This window comes from Papaver somniferum, chromosome 5 (genome assembly GCF_003573695.1).
Source record: "Papaver somniferum cultivar HN1 chromosome 5, ASM357369v1, whole genome shotgun sequence".
NCBI lineage: Eukaryota > Viridiplantae > Streptophyta > Magnoliopsida > Ranunculales > Papaveraceae > Papaver > Papaver somniferum.
The window spans coordinates 147,886,503-147,910,547 of NC_039362.1; the positions used below are offsets into that span (position 1 = coordinate 147,886,503).

Below are 24,045 nucleotides of genomic sequence, written 5' to 3' on the forward strand. Positions count from 1 at the left end.
CAAACTTAATTAGGAAGGGTAATTTTGGTATTAATATAGATATTTGGATAAAGGGTGTCTTCATTTTACTTGTAAATGTCTTACTAAAAATAGAACCATGGTCCCAAAAAAACATGGCCCCAAAAATTCGTTCCCGATTAGGGTGTAAAATGGGCCTGGACGGACTGCTTGACTCATTTACTTTGTTGGGCCTGTACCCATGAAAATTATCGGGAGTGGACATGCCGGGTAATACTGAAAAGTTTGAGGACCAAAAAATGAAAATTTCAGCGATATACCATCACTATGGCCTGACCGATTCTCCCAAACACAAACACGCTTCGACTTGGAGTTCCCGCCATAACTCTGTCTCTCTCCGCCATTATCTCAGTGAGTCTGGCAGCTTTGAGTCTTCCTTGTTAGCAATGGACGACGATGTAAACTCGCCGAAAGAGGTCATTTTAAACAGTGAGGTACGAACTTCATCTCATTTTCTTCTCTTAATTCGTTTATTACCACTTTTAGGGTAAAATCCACACCATATGAAATTGATTTTCACCACAAAATATTAAAATTCGATTCTAGGGAGAAATCTATGCTTACTTCTGAGGATAAAGTCGATGTTCTGATTTTATCGATGTATCCGAGACATTATATGGTTTCGAATAGTGAGATTTTGTACATGGCTGTCTCTTTTCTCTTTTTTCTTTTTCTTTTTTGACGCATTCCGCGGGCAATTTTGTACTACATGGTTGTCGATAATTAGGAATTATAGTCTTCATTATGTAGATCGTTTTTTTCCAAGGTTTTTGAAGCACTAGCAGTTTTGATTGATCATAGTTCACAGCAGCCTAAGTTTGATAAATAGTTGTTTGTATTTCAATCTGGTATAGAACTTTGAGCAATTTGTGTTCCTTTAGGAACCATTTACTGTGCTTTTTTTGCTTAAGTTTCTTGATGCTGTGAATTGTGTTTTTTTACTGGGTTATTGGAGCTGTTTCTTGATTCTTACGAGATATCACAAAATGGCAATCATATATGTTTGGATACTAGCCGCAGCTATCTTTATTTCTTCCTGGAGCTGTTTAGTATTCTTTTTATCTAATCATTTGTGTGTTTATTTCTTGTATTATACGCCATTTCTGTAATCATGTAGCTAACTTTTCCCATTTTGTGTTGTGCAACACTAAAGGTAGAAGAGAAGGTCGACATGATGGATGAAGGACAACAGGAGAAGGTTTCTTCTGAGGTATATTTGACTGCAATAGTGTGTAATTGCTTGAATGATCCTCATATGTTTGCTTTTATGCTTATTGGCATGCCTGGCTTCTATCTGGTATGATAGGTCAGGTTATACATGGCAGACACGTTGGCGTAGGTTGTGTCTTTTACTGCTTTAAGCATTTTCCAAGTCTACTATTTTGTTCCTTTGGATAATCTTCTCATTACAAAAGTAAGAGTTAGAATATGTGACTTACAGAATAATCTCATAGAGGCTTGGTGTGGAGTTCCTTTGACACGAATATATGCATTATCATGAAACCTTACCTCAGTCTCATTAGAATTATATGAAAAGAAGAGACTAAAGAAGGTTGGTGTTAATGCAAACTGGCTTTTATGACTTATGAAAAATCGTAAAAATATCTGAATGAGACCCAATTGTGGTAAAGTGGGCATCTCATTGCCATCAGCTTAAGAGGTCTTACTCAAGTCTTGACTGGAGGAAGAGACAACTAATTATTGTAGAGTGCATTTATCAGAGGACCTGTGCATAATACTAGGTAGTTTCTGGTTATGGTGAGCCGTTGGGTTTTGTGATTGAGTCATACCTTTGTCATATCAGCTTTGAAACTTGAAAACGATATAATATATTGGACCCGTAAACTCTAGGATCACTAACTTGCTAGCTTGGTTTAGAACAAAAGACAGGAAAAAGAAAACTAGAACAAAGGAGTTTTATCTTTTCCTTCTTAATTCATATTTCAATAATCAAGTACGAGTTTTATCATGTTTTTGCGAATGTTACATTATAAATGGCTTGAAATCATGGGAATTGCTTATTAGCTATTTGAAGTGAAGATTACTGGTGAATTTGGTTGCATGATCTTATCCCTTCCTCGATGATCAGCTATTTATGATTTAAAAAAGACACTTCATTATGGTATTAACTTGTTTGGGCCTGCTACTTTTCAAAACTATATGCATCACAATTCAAGTTACGAAAAAGTCTAATTAAGAACCAAGGAAATGGCCTATGTATCTTGCCCATTTTGACATTAAATATAAACTTTTTCTCTTTCAGGTGTTAGAAAGTCGTATTCATATGATCAACCAACTTGGGGATTCAATTTTGTCCGAAACGTCTGAGTTGGCTTCTCTTTTCGAACGTCTTACAGTATCCAAATGTTGTTTTACCTCTTTAGTTTGAATTATCATGCTTATTTTCTGAATATTCACCCTCAATGCATTAGCATATACTATCTGGAGAAACTTTTGGTACAAATCAAATTCAATTACCCAGTCTATTTGTTCATTTTTTTTTAATAGTGAGGTGAATTACGTAAACGGGATGTACTCTGATTCCATGATCACAAGGACGAAACAGGCGAACAAGAAAAAGATATAACAAACAAATCCTTGAATGCTGTTTTTTCTTCTTCTTTGGTTTAAGAATTAGAGATCATCAGACTGCATTGTATGCTATTTTTTTTTTGTCCACAAGTGGCCTAGAAGCTTTGCGTACTTCACTAAGCCCTCTGAAGACATTAGACAGCTAATTTCTTTTTGTGCAAAACTAGGTATGCCAGTTATCTACTATCCTTATTGAGGTGCAGGATTTAGAACACAGTGACTGCATGTTCTTAAAGACATCAGACAGCTAGAGACGAGATGTTGCACTGCTTTAACAATCCTCTGGGGTTATGTGTCGATGACCGTAGTAAATGAATTGGCGAGACATACCTTCCAAATGTTACTATGCTGTGAGATATGTGACAGAATGTTCTGAAGGAACAGCTTTGAATTCTATATGCTCTATCCTGCTTACAGTGGTTAAATTAAATTTCTGATTAACACTATATGTGGTAAGACGTATATTTGTTGAAGTTCACATACCCATTGTTTTTCTTGCACGAAAAAATACATCTGAGGGTACATTAGTATCTTGAGAAGAAGCTTCAATAGTTGGTTTTCATAAAGTAGCTTCTTTGCAAGACCATTCTGATGGAACTGATACAGGTTGATAGAATATCTCTTGATTGCAGGATAGTCCATTTAATTTTATATCTTTACCCGGGCTTTAGTCTTGTAATGTTTCTTACCTTAACATCGTGATAGATCTTATGGGAAGATTCCACTGGCTCAGATATGCCACAATGCGTATTAAATAGAAGTATTTTGCATGTTGCTGCCAAATATGTAGAAGTGGATGTTTCTGGGTGTCTTGAACAATTTGTTTCTTTTGGAATAAAGGTATTTACTTTTGCAGACTTTTGTACGTATTAGTTTTTTGAAACGGTAATTACAGTACTTTTCTAGACTTAATTTGGAAACTGATTATAAAATACGAATTTTGTAATTTAGGCAAGCGATTGGTGTTGTAAGCATCTGAAGCTGATACTTATATCAATAGAAGAATCTCAGGAAGAAACTGGTTCCAGTACGTATATTCAGGTATGTGATATGTATTATACAGTCTACATGTGCTTGTAAACGAGTAGTAGATAGAGAATAGATGAAGGATACAAATGCGAGTAGAGAGATTCAGAGATATGGTCTGGAGCTGTATCTTATGCAAAAACAAGCTTGCATAACTATTTTCACAAGCCGTAGCCACTTCTTTTTTCTCTCAATAAGCTTAGTTGGGAATGCCAATACTATGCTCAATCATATGTGGTTTTGTACGCACAGTACAAGGATACGGCGATATCGGGAGAGGTTTTCCATGTGCTTATTTCCAATTTCGCTTAAATTTAGTTTTGTACTCGAACCAAGCCCTAACACATTGTTTTCTTTCTTACATTAAGTAATTACGTAGTCCCAACAATGTGCAATAATTTGCGGATCACCTATCATCTTAAGCACCTAGTTCTTCAACCTGCATGACAATTCAACCGAGTTATAAAATAGTGACCTCCATGGTGTCCAAAATTAAGAACATCGTTACATTATCCTACTTTCTGGTTAACGTATCTCATTTGCTAACATGGAGCGAAAAGTCCAGAAGTTGAGCTTAGCAATAAATTACTAAAGTTTTAGAACGTGGTAGAAAATAATACAGACAAGAAGCAAGAAAATTAGAGGAGGTACATAATTGAGACAGCGAAAGCTGTTGCACTCAATCACATTATGCACTTTCACTCATTTTTAGTTATGGGACACTTTGAGTTTAATTCCAAACTTCAAGGCTAAATTAGAGTTTTCGACGCCAGATTGTCCAGTCACTCAGTTAAGAGTTTGGATGGTAACATCCGAGCCAAATATCGGTCCTTGCTTCTTCTCCATGTGCGATCCATGGGATACCGGCAACTTAATCTCTTTTAACCATGTGTACCAATCCCTCACCTATAAATATCAGTCTCTAGTTCTGTCGCTTTCAAATGGAATAGTTGGGTTGGGATATAGAGCCGTAAGCGCGGCGGGGGTGACAGAGGACGTGCTCATACGGTTCACAGCAGGGGTATGATCAACTAGTTGATTGTTGGGAACTCCTCTATATGCCTTTCTAGGAGCATCGCGATCTGCAGCTCAAACGGTAACCGTAGGTATCCAGCAAACTACACCACTTCCTTAGCTCCATCTATCCCCATCTTAATGCTGCTTGCTTTAGAAATATTGAGGTTGCGGAAATCTAACTCTTTTGTTTGTTTGCCCTATCGTTATTGTTATCGAATTTCGTATCTGGTTTCTATTTCAATTTTTTTATTAAACCCCCAACAGAAAAGAATGGAAAACATTCATGGGTAAGGTATATTTATGCAATTTCTTTTTGATACTATGGATTCTTAGGTACAGTATGCTGTTTGTTTAATATTCTTCAGGGCATCCTATCACTGGCTATATTCTGAAAATGTCCTGACAGTTTTTATCTTTCTAATGATCTGTCATCGGCTGAACTTTTGCAGTTTATTATGGACCTGTTAAGCTTCTTTGTGGCTGCCTTTTCAGCTTTGATAAGATCACCCATAATTGAGAGGAACGTCTTAGTGCTTGTCGAGAGATACGTCTCTGAGTGCTTAAATGTAGCCAAAGTTTCAATTTCAGAGTTCAAGGTACTCTGCATTTTCAAATTTCCATTCTAGTCAATTAATCAGTAAGTTGTTTGTGCAATGCTCTCGAAGAAAGAAAAAAAAAATTGGCCAGGAATCTGTGATATTTCTTTTTTCCTTTTTTTTTGATTGGTAAAGAATTTGGTGTTGGCAAGTTTCGAACTCAGGTCATTGGTATCATCACCCAGTGACTTTACCGTACCACTGTACTACAGTGACACCGGCAGTAATTTGTGATATTTAAAATTATATTTTGTTAGTGTCACCACCAGCTGCCATCCCATCGTGATTCACTCCAATGCTGTAGATATCTTACAATTGAGTTTATATGCTGCTTTTTGTGCTTTATCAAGTATCAACATTATCATGCAATCTGAATAATTTGATATGCTCTTATTTGACACAAAATGAACCTAAGTTTATTATCATATTTTATTTTGAAACAGAGAATCCAATCATCTACCTCTTCAGAATTATTGAAGGTGACACAGTTAATCCTCGATGCTTCAGTAAGACTCTGCAGAACATATTCCCAAGCCCTTAATTTGGATTCATACTGTGATATAGTCATGAGAACTGAGGATGAAGAACAAAGCTCCCTGGAAAGGGAAAAGCTTGATAGTGTGAATCTCGTTATTAACTTAGTAAAATGTACAGTAGACCAGTTGGGCGAATTGGGTCTCCTTGCAACTGTTGGTGGTGGGAGTCTGGTCAAAATTTTGAATGTATCATGGAAAGGTGTGGTTGGGCTGCTGCAGCTGGGCAAGGGGGTTTTAGTTTCAAAGATTAACGTCTCAGATATTATAATGAAGCTAATTTCACTTGCCACTGAGTCACTGAGGTGTGCATCTGGGTGTTGGTCTTCTTCTAAAGTCAGTAAAGAAGACATAACCTCATCTGAAGCAAAAAGGATATTTTTTCCTGTGAAGTTTTACTTACTTAATGCCTTTCGGTTATCCTCCCTATACACATCTGAAGCTGTCAAAGTCTACAGTGAGATTGGTCTCTTTGTATTGATGATTTCAGCTTTCGGCATTTCATTGAGCAAAGAGACCTCTCGTCTCAGGGCTCCAAGTGAAGCATTGGCAGAAATTTTGGAGCCAGCTTCTATGCTTCTACTTTTAACCTTACTAAATTCAGCAGAAGTGAAGCAGGATACTGTTCTCCAAATTTTAGATTCATTGTTCCCAGAAGAAAGTTTTCCTTCAACCTCTTTTGATTCTGGAGAAAATAATACGAATCTAAGAATTCCAGGGGATGAAATATTCACTGTAAATGGTCAAACTATGCCCAAAGCAAGAATATTAATGCTTGGGCGAGTGGCGTTATTTCTTAATCTTCTGAAACATTCTCCCTGCATCAGAGAGGGTACAAGACTTGGGTTTTCTAAAAAGCTTGGGTGGCTATTTGACTCTGTGATAGAAGAAGAGGCCTACTCCTCTATTCTTGCTCTGCATATTCCTGTACTGCATGGTTCCGGAACAGTGCCCCAGTTAACATGGCAGCCCATGCTCTCTTTTTTTATGCATGCGCTGAAGATCTTCATGATTGTGGAGTGCTCATCAAGTTTAGGTTGTAGGGAGGTGGAATACTTCCTTCTGGAGAACTTTCTTCATCCTCATTTTATTGTCTCAGAGATTATCACAGAACTCTGGTGCTTTATTGTTCGTCATGCTGATATAGAGATTGTGAACGAGATCATAGATAAGCTTTGCGTGTTATTCAAGTTTGTTGCTTCATCTTCCGAACTGCGCCTAATGAAGTGCGACCATCCTTTAAGGAAGATGGCTAAATCTATCTGTAGGATTCTTACTCACACCCCAAATGGTACTACTGATCGAGCATACAACTACATAATTAATGATATTGGCAATGCTTTATCACCAACTTTATCATCTTTCATGTACATGACCCTGCTTAATGAAGGATTTCCCCTGCATTTGCTGACGAATGACCTGAAAAAACTTGCTGTGCAAAGAATTATTAGTGCATATGTTGGATATATTGAGGAGAACAAAGAAAAGTTAGTTCTGGTAGATAACATGTCAAAATCATCTTCCAGTTCTTTTCGTCTTGGGGAACCTGTCTATGCTATGTCCTCCGTGCTACACTGTCTGTAAGTAGTGAATCAACTTTTAAGTGTAAATGAATGCTTAAATTCTCCCTAGTCTGAAGAAAGAGGACTCTTGTTTAATTTCATTACGGATGAAACTGACAAAATACTCATCTTTCTGTTTTTCTTTGGTATGTCCTTTTGTGTGTGCAGCGACAGCCAAATTAGTGTTGCTGATTACCTCAAGACCTTGAATTTTGCTAGTTCCGTCGTTCGTGGATACCGGAGTGCTAAGACAGATAGTTCAAAGGAGGATTACTGTGAGCTTTTAAATCAAATAATAGGGATCGTATCAAGTATGAAACATCTGAATGCCTGCAATCAGATGAAAGAGGTCATAGTGGAGCTCCATTCCTTATTTGTTTCCACCGGGGATGCTGGTTCTGCTGCAGTAGCCTCATTGTTGGAAGATGGTAATACCAGTGGTTGTTTGTACCGATGCAAACCAAATCTGTCTCTTTTAATGGCAGGCCTAGGTGATATCGAAATTGTTGAAAGTGAGGATAGCAAAACAAGCACTGCTTTGTGGGAACTATATCACATGTTACTGAGGGAGCGGCATTGGGCATTTTCTCATTTGGCGATCGCTGGATTTGGACATTTTGCATCCCATACTTCGTGCAATCAGTTATGGAGATTTCTTCCACAGGATGCAGCGCTTTCATTTGATATAGAGACTGGAAATGAAAAAGATGAGGATAGATTTATGTTCGAGCTGAAGGCTTTTCTTGAGAAGGAAGTGGCTTTGTTAGTGATTGAACCGTGTACTACAGAGCAACTTGCTATGCTTGTGAAGGAAGGATTAGTGCTTAAGGAAACAGTTAGGAGGATTATATTAGGTAATGTTGAAAGAGAAGAAGATACAGAAATCATGATGGAGATTGACAATGCTGATACTGGTGGTGAGAAACTAGCAAGCACGAAAAAAAGGAAGCTTCTTTCTCTCCCCGACGAAATTGGTGAAGGAATGGCTTTGCTGCAAAGGGGTTTAAAATTTATGGGCGATGGTCTTGCCCTGTGGCAGCAGCAACAGCAGCATATCTCTTCCATGAATCACCAAGAACAATTTTTGGTTCATTTCTCGCAACTTGAAGATGCGATCACTAGCTTGATAGGTTTAGCTGCAGGTGTAGGAAACGGGTAATGCATCGCGATGCACTTCTTGTTTTGTAACATTTCTATTAGCTTAGCTCTTGGGAACTACCAATGGGGAAGTCATTCTGATTTGTTATTTTTTATGGGGTTGTTTAGCTTTCTTCTGCATCTTCCTGGTTCTGGATCAAAATTTTCTTGCCAACTATTTATTGTACAGTAATAATCAAAAATGAAATTACCCAAACAAAACAAAAAATGGATTGTTTCAGTGGGTGTATTCCGGGGACGGTAATGGTCAGCTCAGATTTGATTAAATCTCAGCAAAAGGAAAGGGGATACAGAACCAATTTCTGTTAAAAGTAAATTGTAGAGAAACTGATTTCACTGATTTCTTGAAGCGTGCTCTGGCCATGGTTCAAAGGTTTTTGCACCAATTTCTGTTAAAGTAAATTTTGGAGAAACTGATTTTTTAAGTGTAGTATTCGCATCATTTCAGTTCAGACTGTCAGTCGGGGACTCCCTAGTTATAGCCTTTAAATCAAAATCTGCAACTCAATGTTCCTTTTTGGCAAACTTGTATCAAACAAAATAGAAATTTAAGAAGTAAACTTGAATTATTACCCCCAATTAAGCAGAGCCAAAAGAGACCCACACACACAAAAAAGTAATGTCAAATTTGTTGGTATACCATTTTTTTCATTGTAAATTGGTGTAAGGTAAGTTTTCTAGGCCTGGATCCCAAAGGGGGTTCTCATAACCGCTCATTTATTCGATTGAAATCCCCCCTTAGAAATGTCAGAAAAAATATCAACTGCACAATATTTGTATAATAATATTAGAATCCAAGACACGATCTTATTTGATCTGACCTTTCATAAATTTCTATTTGCCTGCTGAAGAACCCGGCGGATTTCATCTGCAATTCCCGATAAAAGAACTGGTTTACGAATTACTCCATTCATTCCTATTTCCAAACATTTTTCTGACAATTCTTCGTCGCCACTTGCTGTAAGAGCTATGATCAATGGCCAGTTACGACTGCGGAACTTTCTTATTCTCATTGCAACTTCAAAACCATCCATCTCGGGCATGTGAAGATCCAAAAGAATAATATGGAAAGAGGATCCTGGTCGACCCAAAGAACTCAAGCAATCAAAACCGGATGAAACAGATGTCACGTCGCAACCGAGCTTTTCAAGTAATTTGCGAGTAACAGCTCTGTTTGTGTCATCATAATCCGCCAATAATACTTGGAGACCACGGAGTAAAGAATTTGAGTGCGGTGCACTCTCGGAGGATCCTCCTGGTTCAAAATTGCTACCTCCAATCGACATTTGGAGTTGAAACCGAAGGACAATGCCCATAAGTTGAACATGCCCATTGCAATCTGGAATAGCATATATGTTTCCTTGCATCATCTGCAAAATATTAGAGTAGTTTTAGCAAGAAACAGATCATCGATCAGAAGTTTTTAAGATCATTAAAGATCAGTGAATATCTTCCTTAAACTTTAAATCACAAAGAAACCTCCAGTTACCAATTCCAAAAGTGAATATCATATAGCCTACAATTGTGTTTGAACTCTTCAAAAGTGAAATAGCAAATTTTATACACACAAGTAAAGAAAACTTTGGTATCTACATTTAACAAACACATGATTACAGACTTAAAGAGTAGATAAATCTTTATGGTTCTCATAAAAACTTTCAAGTTTCAACACATCAATCTGGAATAGCATATATGTTTCCCTCAACTTTTTAATGAAATTGTTCAACAGATGAATTTGAAAACCATGTAAGTTCAGAATTATTCATTTCTACAAATAATAAATAAATATGTGAAGGATTAAGCATTCTTACCCGGACAAGTTTTTTGCACACACTGTAGCTCAAACTCCCCTCATGTCCCTCACTGCTGTTAATCCGATTGTTAAGCTGTGCTGATGTGACCAAGTTCTCTGTCGATGTTGAAGGACCATCACTATTTCTCCCAATTTCAAGTTTCATGTAAGCATATCCATCAGAAGAACCCGACCTCCAAACTGCCCATCTTTGATCGTTCCACGAATCACTTCCTCTCACTGTTGAAGCCCTAAAAGTTACAGTATTTCCTTTGTCACACCCGTTCAACAAATTCCCAACCATATGTAGAATAACCTGAACAATCCGTCTTTCATCGCCAAGTACCCGATCAGGCAGTGAACTATCAACCTCTAGTCTGAAACCAATATTCTGGCTAACAAACAAGCATTTCGAAAGGCAAGCTGCTTCTTTAATCATAGAATGCAGCCCAAATGGTCGCATCTCTAATGGCATCCGATTACGGTCTCGATCAGAAATCTCCATTACATCATTAATCAAAGTTGAAAGAACACTGCTGGTTTTCGCCATTGCATCAACAATTATCTTCTGTTCAGTACCTAGATTTTCTTGCTGTAATATTGACAATAATCCCGAGATAGTATGCATCGGCCTTCTCATGCCATTACTCATCACTTTCTGAAATGAATTCTTTGCCTGGCTTGCCATCAGCGCATCTTTTCTTGCCTGTTGTAATGCATGATTCTGTTCCTCAAGTTTCACTCTCATCAACTGAGATTCTTCCAAAACAGCAGCATGAGAAAGAGCAACAGCAACCTGATCAGCAACTACCTCGATAATTTCTAATTCATGGTAACTCCAAACCCTAACTTCTGTACTCGGAAGAACCAATACGAGTATAGCATAACAAGCCTGGATTAGTTCTGGGGTTCCTCCTTTGAAGTTAGAAACTCTCAGCATTGGCATTCTAATCGCAGCCACTGCACCTGGTTCTCCATCTCCACCACAACTACCCATTCCTAGAGCTGAATCAGAACTCAAAATCTTCACTCCCTTGTTGTCTTTGATTTCCCTAACATCCTTATTAGTAGTTGGGATTGCAAAATGAGACACATTTGCTGAATCCCGATTCTGCTCCAATTCATGTGTCAAATTCATGACAGTCTTATCTTCATTAGGCATCCAAACGGCACAATTCTGCAAATCCAAAGTCTTTGAAAGCTCAACCAAGGTAGAATACAAAATAGTATGCCTATCAAGGGATTTCCTAATCTCCCTGGTAAGCATTCTAACATGTAAGCTTGTCTCTTTCTGTTGCTTCATCATTTCAACCTCTCGATCGAGCTCCCAAGCTTTCTTCTTCAAGAAAAGCTCCCTGACTTTGACTTTGAGAAGCAAAGGAATAAGAGTTATAAGGGTAATTGCAGTAGCACATGAAACGAGAGCGGTTAAAAATTTGAAGATGGTAAGGGCTAGCATCAACTGGAATGTGTGTGGTGCATAAGTCCATCCATTAAGCAAATGTGTTAATCCACAGAGGACTATGAATGCTATGAATTGAAAAAGTACCCATTTGAAGGGAAGATTTGAGCAACTCAGGAAGTATAGGAGCTCAATGGGTATTGAAAAATACGCAATCGCAATCAAAAAATCACTAGCCTTCTGGCATTGTAAAATGTTCTCCACACTCCAGAGTCCTTCATCTTCCTCACAATTACACCTATCCAGGGCATAAACCGATACAGAACCCGCTAACAGTAGAACCGAAATCAATAAACCAGGAGCAATTACTTTTAACATTGCATCTGAACAATGCTTATTCTTCTTCTTCTTGTTTCTCCCTTCTTTGTCTTGTTCAATCCATTTGAATAAACAAAGAAATCAAACTCAATCTCTCATAAACCTAATAATGCAGAAAGATGAAATCAGAATAAACCCCTTTTGCTTAAGATTCATATTTTCAATTAAAAATAGTAAAACCCAAAACCCATTAAAAAAAAAAACATTTGCTAGATTTCAAGATCTAACATACCCCCATCTATCTGAAAATCTTGCATATAATATTCAAAATAATAATTCTCTTTTTATCTTTGTTTTACTCCTTATCTCCCCTACTGTTATCTATGTCTGTAACTAACATGATATCTTATCAACTAAACAGAAGAATAATATAAACAATAAAATCCAAAATAACCTCCATTGTTAAAAATCAAAAATGGAAAGAAAAAAAAAGAGAGTACCTATTGAAACCCCAGAGCCAGATTCGCAACAAAACCACCAGGTTCAGATCTCATCTTCCTCGCCAAACTTTTTTTTTTTGGTACTGTTTGGAAATACCAAAAACCGTCTGCGGAAAACCACCTTTCTAACTTCCAGCAATAAAGCCTAAGATTATTACTACCATAATTATAAAGCCTAAATATATTCCCCTCCCTCCTCTTCCTCCATGAAATCAATTATATAAATGGAAATACAAAAGATCATCAAAATCTGGCCATCTATCTAACCCCGTTAATACCGCTTAAACAGTAGAATGGTGATACTACTATTTCGCGTATTGGGTCTCTGATATTAGAAATCATATTGCTGCTGCTGCTGCCATGCTTGAAGAGGAAAAAGATGAAAGAGTGTGATGATTTTTTCCTTTGTTTCTTGTTTGGGTATTTCAAATTTGCGAATGTACGTTCAGAGGAAAAAAGTGAAAAAGAAAGGAAAAAACTATGCCATATGGAGAGACTGAGAAAAATGAGAAAAGAAAGACAAGTTGAGAGTGAGAGAGGGCCCACAGTGTTATATTCTTTTTAGTACATGAAGAGAACCTGGACGTTCTTAGTTAACTTAGTAGCACTTACTCAACGTCAGAAGAGCAAGCTGTAAATTAAACAATTTTCCTCTCTCTTTTCATTACATTGTTGGAATTAAGGGATCTCTCTCTCTTTCCATTTTATCTGCTAATCCTAATCACATTTAATCACTTTTTTCTAATGGGATAAGATCTTTATTTGACATGTCTACTCATGGCTGCTAATATGGGTAGTAGTGGAGAGGTACCAGAATTCATACAAGACAAATCAAAAAATCTTGTCTTATATGAATTTTGGTATCTTTCTCACTAATTCGTCGTTCCTCGTTAGTAATTTTGTATTTAGCAGGGGGGGAAATTGATAGATAAAGATATTCCACGTCTCTTAAAACACTTGAGGAGGTTAAGACTATGGTACTTGACAAACTGGAAGTTTTTTTTTTGGATATGACTGTAAGGATTACTAAATCTTGGACTTCTAGTTTGTAAGGTAAATTTCGGATGGGTAAGTTGAGTGTCAAATTCCTTAGCCATTCTGTTGATGGTCAAGTAGAAAATTCGTTAGAAAAAATGGTGAAGCGTGGCCACTTGCGTTGACTAAGGTCAAGGAAACTAAAATCGCATATCATTTGTGTAGGGTTAGTGTTTTTGCTCTAGTTCCGATTCATTGAAGATTGATTGTTGCAGAAAGTTCAACATCAACAATATCAATTGATACCATTTTTATCATTTGCCAAGAAACACCTCCACTGTACTTGTGGATATATCAACTTTCACCTATCTCTCCCAACCAAAACTGCTTATCTATTATCTTATTATGTTCTTCACTTTCTTCCTTTACCAATGGCTGAAAAATCATCGTATCCTCCCATCAATGCATAAATTAAGAACTCATCCATCCAAAATAAAAAAACCACACCAACTCCTCTCACGCCTGAACCCATTTCGCGGAATTCTAAGAACCCATTAGAAAAAACAGGCAATGATTTACATCATTCCAACACTCTTTCTAAAGCTTGCTCAAGTGATTTTAATAATTAAGAACCCACTTCGACACCATCCTTATCCTTCCTCTCTATTGCTTCCACCTTCTCAAAAGAAAAGAAATCTCCACCCCCGTGTTTGCTCAGAGAATAAAGTTATAATAATCTTCAGTATCGGTCACAAAAGCGTCACACACCTTTACTACATAAAGAGAACCACAAACTTTTCACTAATAGTTTAAGGAATCAAAACCCAAAAGAAAGCAATCAAGAGTCTCATATTTTCCAATTAACAGAGAGAATGAGAGAACTCATGCATACCCACTAAAATAAGTGTCTAGCACTTCATGTGCTAGCGGGTAATCTCTCATATCCAACTTTGAAATCTGTTATAAAGAGATACTGGCACTCTCTCGTGTACAAGCATATCCAAATGGTAACAGACACTCTTGAGTACCATGTGTTCATGTATCATGAGAGCGACAAGAAAATGATACTTGAACATCAACCATGGATCATAGATAACCAGGTGATGTTATTTGAAGATTGAAGTAAGTACAAAGAAAACCCTAGTGCATGTTTCAAAAAGGATGTTTTTGTATTCAAATGTTATGTCTTTTTATATATCTTGAAGGCAAAACCGCAATAGAGTAACTTATGGCTGAAACAGGTAAGATTCTTGATGTGGATCTCAGTGGAAAACCTGTTGGAGCTAAAACGGAAATTGATTTATCAAAACCTTTCTTGTCGGGTATCCTCTTAAATATTATGGGTCTTAGTTTGGTGGAATTTGATTATGAATATATTCCAACACTCTGTTATAGATGTAGATTCATAGGTCATGTAGCAAATGATTGTCCAAATTTCTTAAGCTATGAACATGCTCTTCAAGACCTCAAATACCATGTTTTCCCATATCACAAGCTCAACAACAAAAAGAGATCCCAAAACCCTAAACCAAAGCAAATCAGTTTCATATCATTCTCATCATCCAACCCAAACTCTGGAGGTTCATCTTCAACCCACCATTCATGCTCAACCCAGAACATACAGCAACAGAACATGCATGGAAAAATTTGGGTAGAAGAACATGTGAAAGTGTTGGAAACAATTTACAAAATCAAAGCGGATCTCAAACAGCTGAGTCGCGGACTAGGTCGTTATCTTTAAGGTGTTTCGCGACTCTGCCTCTTGATTGTGTGCTAGCATTCGATTCTTGTCGAAAACCCTATGGGATAAAACAGCTGATAACTCTCTTGTTCGATTTCTCTGCACTGTGAGAAATCGAACCAACAAAAACTCTTTCTACACTTGCTCAAAACTCGAAATAGATGAAAAACAATTGTATTTCATCTTCTCCATAAACTGTTCTTTTATAACTCAAAAGAAATTAATACGGTTTTAATGAAGATCAATTTTGCAATTAGTGCTCACTGAAAATCCTCCATAACAGTCACAAAACGGTAACAATATAATTACCAAAAATTAATAGAATTAATTGGAGAATATTAAGTTGAAACCGTTTTTGGAAATCAAGAGTTAAATATGCAAAAAATTAGTTTCTGAATCACCAGACCTCCCAAGACCCCAAGTCCCCGCTCTCCCGGATTTAAATAAATAATATAAATATATAAATATACCTAGTCAGATGCATGGGGTGAGACTTGAACCAAGTCTATAGTGTGGGAGCCCAAAATAATACCACCACACTATTTCTCTAAGTTTGATATAAATTAAAAAACTATGTTTTTTAAATATATATATCTCCCAACAATCCCCCACTTATATTTTAAAAATATTGAGCAAGTGTTGTATAGTTGTGCATCTGCAAAGGTGCCTTTCGACTTGAACCTCTGCATAGTGTTAAACTTTCTAAGTACCAGGTGACTAGAGTGACTTGCGTCTTGAACTCTAACTAATATTAGATTGTTTAACACACACAACTATATCTAGAGTAAAGTCCTTAAGTTCGCACATTAAGGCCATGTGATTATCCCCTTTTTTTAACAAATGATCTAGAGAAACGCCCAATTTCTCATAGAAGGCGGCCACACCTTCACATTCGTATAGGTGAGTCTATTAAGAATACTCCTGTGTATCCCACTCTAGCTTAAGAGCTATAGACATCATTAAGAGTTAAAAACTCATCCTGTTTCCCACTTCAGGATATCATGCTATGGGAATGCATGACTCTATCATATCATTTATAACTTCGTCTAGTCCCTTTGAACCTATTTCTAGGTTGGGTATCCATCACAAATGACTCAACTTCTAACGGGCAAAAGTCCCATACTTTTAGAGGTATTCCATACCTTTTCTCTTGCTAATCCTTTCGTCAAAGGATCAGCTAAGTTTCCTTCAGATCTCACGTGATCTACTCTAACAACGCCAGTTGTGAGAAATTCTCTAATTGTGTCGTGCTTTCGACGTATCTGTCGATTCTTATTGTTATTATAAAATTCTCTACTACTCCGATAGATGCAGTACTATCGCAGTGGATCAAAGTGGATGGTATCGGTTTTTCCCATACTGGAATGTCTGACAACAGACTCTTCATCCATCCTGCCTCTTCACTAGCTGCTGTTAGTGCCATCAATTCAGCCTCCATCGTAGATTGGGCTATAATTGTCTGTTTCTTTGATCTCCAAGATACAGCGCCCCCAGCAATAGTAAAAACATATCCACTGGTGGCCTTGGAATCATCTGAAAGAGTGTTCCAATTAGCATCGCTAAATCCTTCAAGGACTGCGGGATACCTCTTATAGTGTAATCCTAGGTTTGTGATTCTCTTCAGATACCGCATAACCCTCTCAATAGCATCCCAGTGTTCCAAACTAGGATTACTGGTAAACCTGCACAAAACTCCCACTGCATATGCAATGTCCGGTCTAGTACAATCAGTTGTATAACGCAGACTTCCAATTATACTAGCATATTCAGATTGTCTAACACTTTCTCCAATATTCTTAAACAATTTCAAATTAGGATCAAACGGAGTACAAACAGGTTTACAATCAAAATATCCATACTTCCTCAGAAGTTTTTCAATGTAGTGAGATTGATCTAAAGAAATACCACTATCAGTTCTAGTTAGTTTTATTCCCAAGATTACACTAGCTTCACCCAAATCTTTCATGTCAAAATTCGAACTAAGCATGCTTTTAGTTTCATTGACAACAGATAAATTGGAACCAAATATCAGCAAATCATCCACATACAAGCAAACAATCACACACACATCATTCTCAGATTTATAATAGATGCATTTGTCACCCTCATTTATTCTGAAGTTATTTGAAATCATTAAATTATCAAATTTCTCATGTCATTATTTAGGAGCTTGTTTCAAACCATAAAGAGATTTTTCTAGCTTACATACTTTTTGTTCTTGTCCAGGAATTACAAAACCTTCAGGTTGTTCCATGTCAATTTCCTCTTCTAGTTCACCATTCAAAAAAGAAGTTTTCACATCCATTTGGTGAATAACAAGATTATGAACAGCAGCAACATCAATCAAAACACGTATTGATGTTAATCTAGTAACAGGAGAATAAGTATCAAAAAAGTATATGTTTTCTCGTTGCATAAATCCGTTAGCAACCAGTCTAGCCTTATGCTTATCTATTGTTCCATCAGGTTTGAGTTTCCTTTTCAAAACCCATTTACAACCTATAGGCTTACAACCAGGAGGTAAATCTACTATACGCCAAGGTCCATTAGACATGTGAGAACCCCATTCATTATCTACAGCTTCTTGCCAGAAAATAGACTCTGCAGAACTAAACGCCTCTTGTAAGTTAGAAGGTTCTTCCTCTATAGCGTAAAATTCAAAATCGGGATCTTTATCTTTTGTCTCAATCCTAGCTCTTTTACTACGTCTAGATTCAACTTCAGTGATCCTAGTTTCTTCACTTCTAGGTTCTTCTAATCTAGGTTCAAAATCAGAACTAGGTAAAGTACTAGGTAAAGAACCCCCACTATTACCCCCACTATTTCTAGATTTAAAAGGAAATCTCTCTTCAAAGAAATCAACATCAATAGATTCAATAATAACCTTATTATTAATATCAAAGAACCTATAAGCTTTACTGTTTTGAGCATAACCAATAAAAAAACATTCATAAGATCTACTTTCTAACTTATGTCTTTTAGGATCAGGTTTTCTAGCGAAAGCTAAACAACCCCAAACTCTAAAATAAGAGACATTAGGTTTTCTATCTCTCCAGATTTCATAAGGAGATATCTTGTTTTTATTATTGGGAATGCGATTCAAAACATGGCAACAAACATTCACCCCACCAATGGGAAGCAGCACCAGAACTAAGCAAACAAGCAACAGTAAGTTCAGTCAGTGTACGATTCTTTCTTTCAGCTTTTCCATTCATTTGAGGATTATATGGAGCAGTTCTTTCATGTATTATGCCATTAGTTTGATAAATTTCAGTAAAAGGAGCAGAATCATATTCAGTGCCTCTATCACTACGAAACCTCTTAATTTTTCTACCAAATTGATTTTCAATTTCAGCAATAAAGATCTTAAATTTTTCAATAGCTTCATTCTTATGGCTCAACAAATAAACATAAGTATAATTAGAACAATCATCAATGAACGTCATGATATACCTCTTGTCATTTCTAGTTAGGATACCTTCATATTCACACAAATCAGAATGTATTAAGTCTAGTAGTTTGGATTCTCTTACAACAGACTTATGTGAAGTTTTGGTTATTTTTGCTTGACTGCAGTATTCACATTTTTCAAATTCATTTTCAGAAAATTCAGGGAGGACACCTAACTTGCTCAGGTTATTTACTAACTTTTTACCCACATGACAAAGCCTACCATGCCAAACATTAAAATTGCAAACCTTATAAGCAGAAGATTCAATTTTATTCATAGCATCAAAATTAAGCTTAAACATTCCATCAGTAGCATAACCCTTTCCTAGAAAACTCTTATTCTTAGTTATAGTGTAAATATCAGACCCAATAGTTTGAAACAACCCAGCCTTGTTGAGAAGATAGCCGAAAACAAGGTTCTTTCTCATTTCTGTAGTGTGAAGGACATCTTTCAGCATGAGTGTCTTCCCAGAAGTAAACTTCAACTCTATCGTACCAGAACCTTTCACCATAGTGTTGTGAGAGTCTCCCAACAACACTTATCCTTGGTTTCAGCATAAGTCTTAAACATGGACCTATCAAAACAACAATGACGCGAAGCACCACTGTCTATCCACCATCCATCGGATCCACCAACCATGTAGAACTCTGGATCAGATACCATGGCAATTATAGCGTCACTCACAGCATTAGCTTGTGCGTTATTCTTTTCCTTGTTAAACCTGCAATTCCTATCCATGTGGTTTAGTTTACCACAGGTATAACAAAGAAACTTAAAATTGGAATTCTGTCCATTTTTCGATGGGTGTTGGTTCTTGTTTTGATTAGGCCTTCCTCCTACTTTCTTCTGGTTCGGGTTAGGTTCCATATCCTTTTTCTTAGGTTTCAAACTGGGATGAGTCTTATTGTTAGAAACAATGAGAATCTCTTCCTTCTTATCTTGTTTCCGAGCTTCTTCCTCAACCCTGAGCTTAACAATCAAACTTTCAAGAGAAAATTCTTTAGTCTTGTGACGCAAAGTATTATGAAAATATTTCCATCTAGGTGGTAACTTGTCAATCATTACAGAAACTTGAAATTGTTCATCAGTTTTCATACCTTAGGCCACAATTTCGTGGTAAATTTTTTGAATTTCATGAGCCTGTGCAACAACTGATCTATCATACACCATTTGGTATCTCACATACCGGCTCACAGAATATTTCTTTGAACCAGCTTCCTCGGTGTCATATTTTTTCTATAATGCATCCCATACATCTTTAGCAGTTTCAAAAGTTGAATAATACTCATATAAATCATCAGATAATGCGTTAAGAATGTAGTTTTTGCAATCGAAGTCATTATCGACCCATTTTTCAATGGCCTTCTGTTTCTCCTCAGGAGTTTGAGGAACAACTTCTTTGGCACCACCGATAGTAGGTGGATCGGTAGCAGCACCACCAGCATCATCAGTAGTGGCAGTCTTATCAGCAGCAGGTTCCAGGATGAACACTCGACACAATCATATGCAGCTTCATCAGTTTGAGATAAAAGAACATCTTCAGCTTCCATCTTCTGAAATGCAACCCTTCAAATTTGAAAGGCTTGTTGGTATCATCAACGCGCTTCTTTTCAACCTCCATAGCAAAATCAAACACCTTAAAATTGTTGGAAACAATTTACAAAATCAAAGCGGATCTCAAACAGCTGAGTCGCGGACTAGGTCACTATCTTTAAGGTGTTTCGCGACTCTGCCTCTTGATTGTGTGATAGCAGTCGATTCTTGTCGAAAACCCTATAGGATAAAACAGCTGATAACTCTCTTGTTCGATTTCTCTGCACTGTGAGAAATCGAACCAACAACAACTCTTTCTACACTTGCTCAAAACTCGAAATAGATGAAAAACAATTGTATTTCATCTTATCCATAAACTTTTCTTTTATAACTCAAAAGAAATTAATACGGTTTTAATGAAGATCAATTTTGCAATTAGTGCTCACTGAAAATCCTCCATAACAGTCACAAAGCGGTAACAATATAATTACCAAAAATTAATAGAATTAATTGGAGAATATTAAGTTGAAAAAATCGTTTTTGAAAATCAAGAGTTAAATATGCAAAAAATTAGTTTCTGAATCACCAGACCTCCCAAGACCCCAAGGCCCCGCTCTCCCGGATTTAAATAAATAATATAAATATATAAATATACCTAGTCAAATGCATGGGGTGAGACTTGAATCCAAGTCTATAGTGTGGGATCCCAAAATAGTACCACCACATTATTTCTCTAAGTTTGATATAAATTAAAAAACTATGTTTTTATATATCTCCCAACAGAAAGAGATGAGTCAATGAAACGCATCAAAGCAACAACCAGGTCTGATTGAGCAACCACAATACTCGGTTTCAAAAACAGTTCCAACTCATCTCTCGGCTATCATGACTCATCTGGGTCTTAAATGGACTCCAGTAACACAAAATCAGTTGCAAAAGGACTCTGTCACTGCAAAAGCACCTTCTAATGCGGCTGTTGCTTCAGTTCATGCACCCGATGATGTTACAACTACTGTTGAACATAACAATGATGACTTGCAAGTCCCCAATAATGTTTCCTCTGACAAGGACCCACTCCTCGACATAAATGAAGGAGCTAGTAACCAGTTCCATATTCGAACCAATATTGGGGAACCTATCCATTTTGGGGTGCCAGTAAAAAAAATCAGTTATTTCGGATGCGGGCAGATCCAGTATTTTCTCACCCAAGAAAATAACTACAACCCATTTGGGCCCAACTTAACACTTTCAAAAACACGCTCGCCAAGCTCAACCTCATTTTTTCACAACTTTTTCATCCAAACCCAACCCACTAGCTCACTACTTCTCCCCCACTATACATTCGGATACTCGAGTCTTTTTTTGGAAGATAAGGATGCTCAAGTCAATCTGGTGGTTACTAATAAAGGAAGTGAAACACAAGTCAAAGTCACACATAAGCACTTCTTAGCCGTTCTGTTGATGGTCAGGTAGAAAATTCGTTAGAAAAAATGGTCAAGCGTGGCCGCTTGCGCTGACTAAGGTCAATGAAACCAAAATCCCATATCACTTGTGTAGGGTTAGTGTTTTTGCTTTAGTTCTGATTCATTGAAGACTGATTGTTGCAGAAAGTTCAACATCAAGAACTTCAATTGATACCAGCTATATCATTTGCCAAGAAACGCCTCCAAGCTGGAAGTTCTGGATTTGTGGATATATCAACCTTCACCTAGCTCTCTCAATCAAAATTGTTCATCTATTATCTTATTGTTTTCTCCACTTTCTTCCTCTACCAATGGCTGAAAGATCCTTGTCTCCTCCCACCAATGCATGGATTAAGAACTGACCCAACCAAAATGAAACAACCACAACAACTCCTCTCACCTCTCACCTCCCACGCCTGAACCCCTTTCACAGAATTCTAAGAACCCATTAGAAAAATAGGCAATGATTTACATCCTTACAACACTCTTTCTAAAGCTTGCTCAAGTGATTTTAATAATCAAGAACCCACTTCGATATCATCCACACCATCCCCATCCTTCCTCTCTACTACTTTTAATTTCTCAAAAGAAAAGAAATCTCCACCCCAGTGTTTGCTCAGAGAATAAAGTTCTAATAATCTTCGGCATCAATCACAAAAGCTTCACACACACCTTTACTACGTAAAGAAAATCATAAAAAATTTCACTAAAAGTTTAAGGAATCAAAACCCAAAAAAAGGCAATTAAGAGTCTCATATTTTCCAGTTAATGGAGAGAATGAGAGACCTCATGTATGCCCACAAAAACAAGTGTCTAGCACTTCATGTGCTAGCAGGTAACCTCCCATACCTAACTTTGAAATCTGTTATAGAGAACACTGGAATCCTCCAATGTACAAGCATATCCATACGGTAACAAACACTCCTAAGTATCAGGTTTTCATGTATCATGAAAGCGACAAGAAAATGATACTTTAACATCAACCATGGATCATAGATAACCAGGTGATGTTATTTGAAGATTGAAGTAAGTACAAATAAAACCCTAGTGCATGTTTCAAAAAGGATGTTTTTAGATTCAAATGTTATGTCTTCTTATATATCTTGAAGACAAAACCGCAATAGAGTAACTTATGGCTGAAACATGTAAGATTCTTGATGTGGATCTCAGTGGAAAACCTGTTGGAGCTAAAATGGAAATGGATTTATCAAAACCTTTCTTATTGGGTATCCTCTTAAATATTATGGTTCCTAGTTGGGTGCAATTTTCTTATGCATATCTTCCAACCCTCTGTTATAGATGTGGTATCATAGGTCATGTAGTAAAAGATTGTCCAAATTTCTTAAGCTATGAACATGCTCTTCAAGACCTCAAATACCATGTTTTCCCATATCACAAGCTCAATAATAAGATGAGAGCCTAAAACTCTAGATTAAATCAAATCAGTTTCATCTCATTCTCATCATCCAACCCAAACCCTGGAGGTTCATATTCAACCCACCATTCATGCTCAACCCAGAACACACAACAACAAAACATGCATGAAAAAAAATGGGCAGAAGAACATGTGAAAGAGATGAGTCAACGGAACGAGTCAAAGAAATAACCAGGTCCGAGTGAGCAACCACAACACTCAGTTTCATTGAATTTAAATGATTCACCTAAAGAAACAAATAAATAGAAAACAAGAGAAATACAAGGATAATATGCAAGAAATCTAACTAAAACAAGCATGTAATCTGAAAATACAGGGGTGCCAAAATACACCACCAACTTTTACTTAGGCAATGGACCAAACTCAAATACAATTACGAGAGTTACAACTTAATGAATCTCAATCAGGAGTTATATGGAGAGTCTATATCTATTTCTATCACAATCAATATGTAAACGGAGACAAGTCCATGAACCTGATTATACCGTGAGAGTAATTGGACAATTCCAACGATCAATATTCAAGATCAACCGAGTCGTATCAAACAATTTTGATGAATTGTTTATAATGTTAATGACGAGAAAAGATAGCAGTGACTTAGGAATTAGCATCTCCCATAAGAAACAATATCTATCAACGAATTATTATACACTTATGCAGTATAAGATCTTTCATTGTAACGTGACTAGCATATTTTGATTTATTTTTCTCTTTTTTTTTGTAGCTAAGTGACATCTTATAGGCAGAATTTGGAGTAGCTCTTGCAGTGTGAGTGCACAAGATTCTTCAGTAAACAAAACCTCGAGTAGGCACGCAAAAGCAAGTGCATATGTCCTACGAAACTTCGTTGGAGGCTGCCCTTCCTGCTCTTTTATGCTAACGTGTCTACATGTTCTGATCACCATGAAGTAAAGCCTGCATAGTGTGAATAAG

General features: G+C 36.9%; 2 protein-coding genes across 3 annotated transcripts; one reads left to right on the forward strand and one right to left on the reverse strand.

The window, feature by feature from the left end:
- Window positions 1-320: 320 nt before the first annotated feature.
- LOC113283136 lies at window positions 321-8,656 on the forward strand. Of its 2 annotated transcripts, XM_026532296.1 has the most exons (8): window positions 321-452; window positions 1,172-1,228; window positions 2,282-2,374; window positions 3,316-3,450; window positions 3,562-3,651; window positions 5,103-5,249; window positions 5,693-7,362; window positions 7,513-8,656. In XM_026532296.1, exons 1-8 carry the CDS (start codon window positions 405-407, stop codon window positions 8,501-8,503), a joined length of 3,231 nt encoding a protein of 1,076 aa, XP_026388081.1. In that variant the 5' UTR covers window positions 321-404; the 3' UTR covers window positions 8,504-8,656. The 2 variants fall into 2 exon arrangements, with proteins under 2 accessions (XP_026388081.1, XP_026388082.1); XM_026532297.1 differs by lacking the exons at window positions 321-452; window positions 1,172-1,228; window positions 2,282-2,374 and adding an exon at window positions 3,078-3,216.
- A 461-nt stretch (window positions 8,657-9,117) lies between these two features.
- LOC113283137 (ethylene receptor 2-like) lies at window positions 9,118-13,002 on the reverse strand. Its single transcript, XM_026532298.1, has 3 exons — window positions 12,515-13,002; window positions 10,314-12,177; window positions 9,118-9,872 (listed from the first exon to the last, which is right to left on the reverse strand). The coding sequence occupies exons 2-3, from the start codon at window positions 12,072-12,074 to the stop codon at window positions 9,327-9,329; spliced, it is 2,307 nt and encodes a 768-aa protein (XP_026388083.1). The 5' UTR covers window positions 12,075-12,177; window positions 12,515-13,002; the 3' UTR covers window positions 9,118-9,326.
- Window positions 13,003-24,045: the final 11,043 nt, after the last annotated feature.

Excerpts from the sequence above, each read along its gene's own strand:
- LOC113283136 (XM_026532296.1), top strand. The coding sequence starts at position 405 with ATGGACGACGATGTAAACTCGCCGAAAGAGGTCATTTTAAACAGTGAG. Across the intron at positions 5,250-5,692 it reads TTTCAATTTCAGAGTTCAAG|AGAATCCAATCATCTACCTC; the intron begins GTACTCTGCATT and ends ATTTTGAAACAG. Across the intron at positions 7,363-7,512 it reads TCCTCCGTGCTACACTGTCT|CGACAGCCAAATTAGTGTTG; the intron begins GTAAGTAGTGAA and ends TTGTGTGTGCAG.
- LOC113283137 (XM_026532298.1), bottom strand. The coding sequence starts at position 12,074 with ATGTTAAAAGTAATTGCTCCTGGTTTATTGATTTCGGTTCTACTGTTA. Across the intron at positions 9,873-10,313 it reads TGTGCAAAAAACTTGTCCGG|ATGATGCAAGGAAACATATA; the intron begins GTAAGAATGCTT and ends AATATTTTGCAG.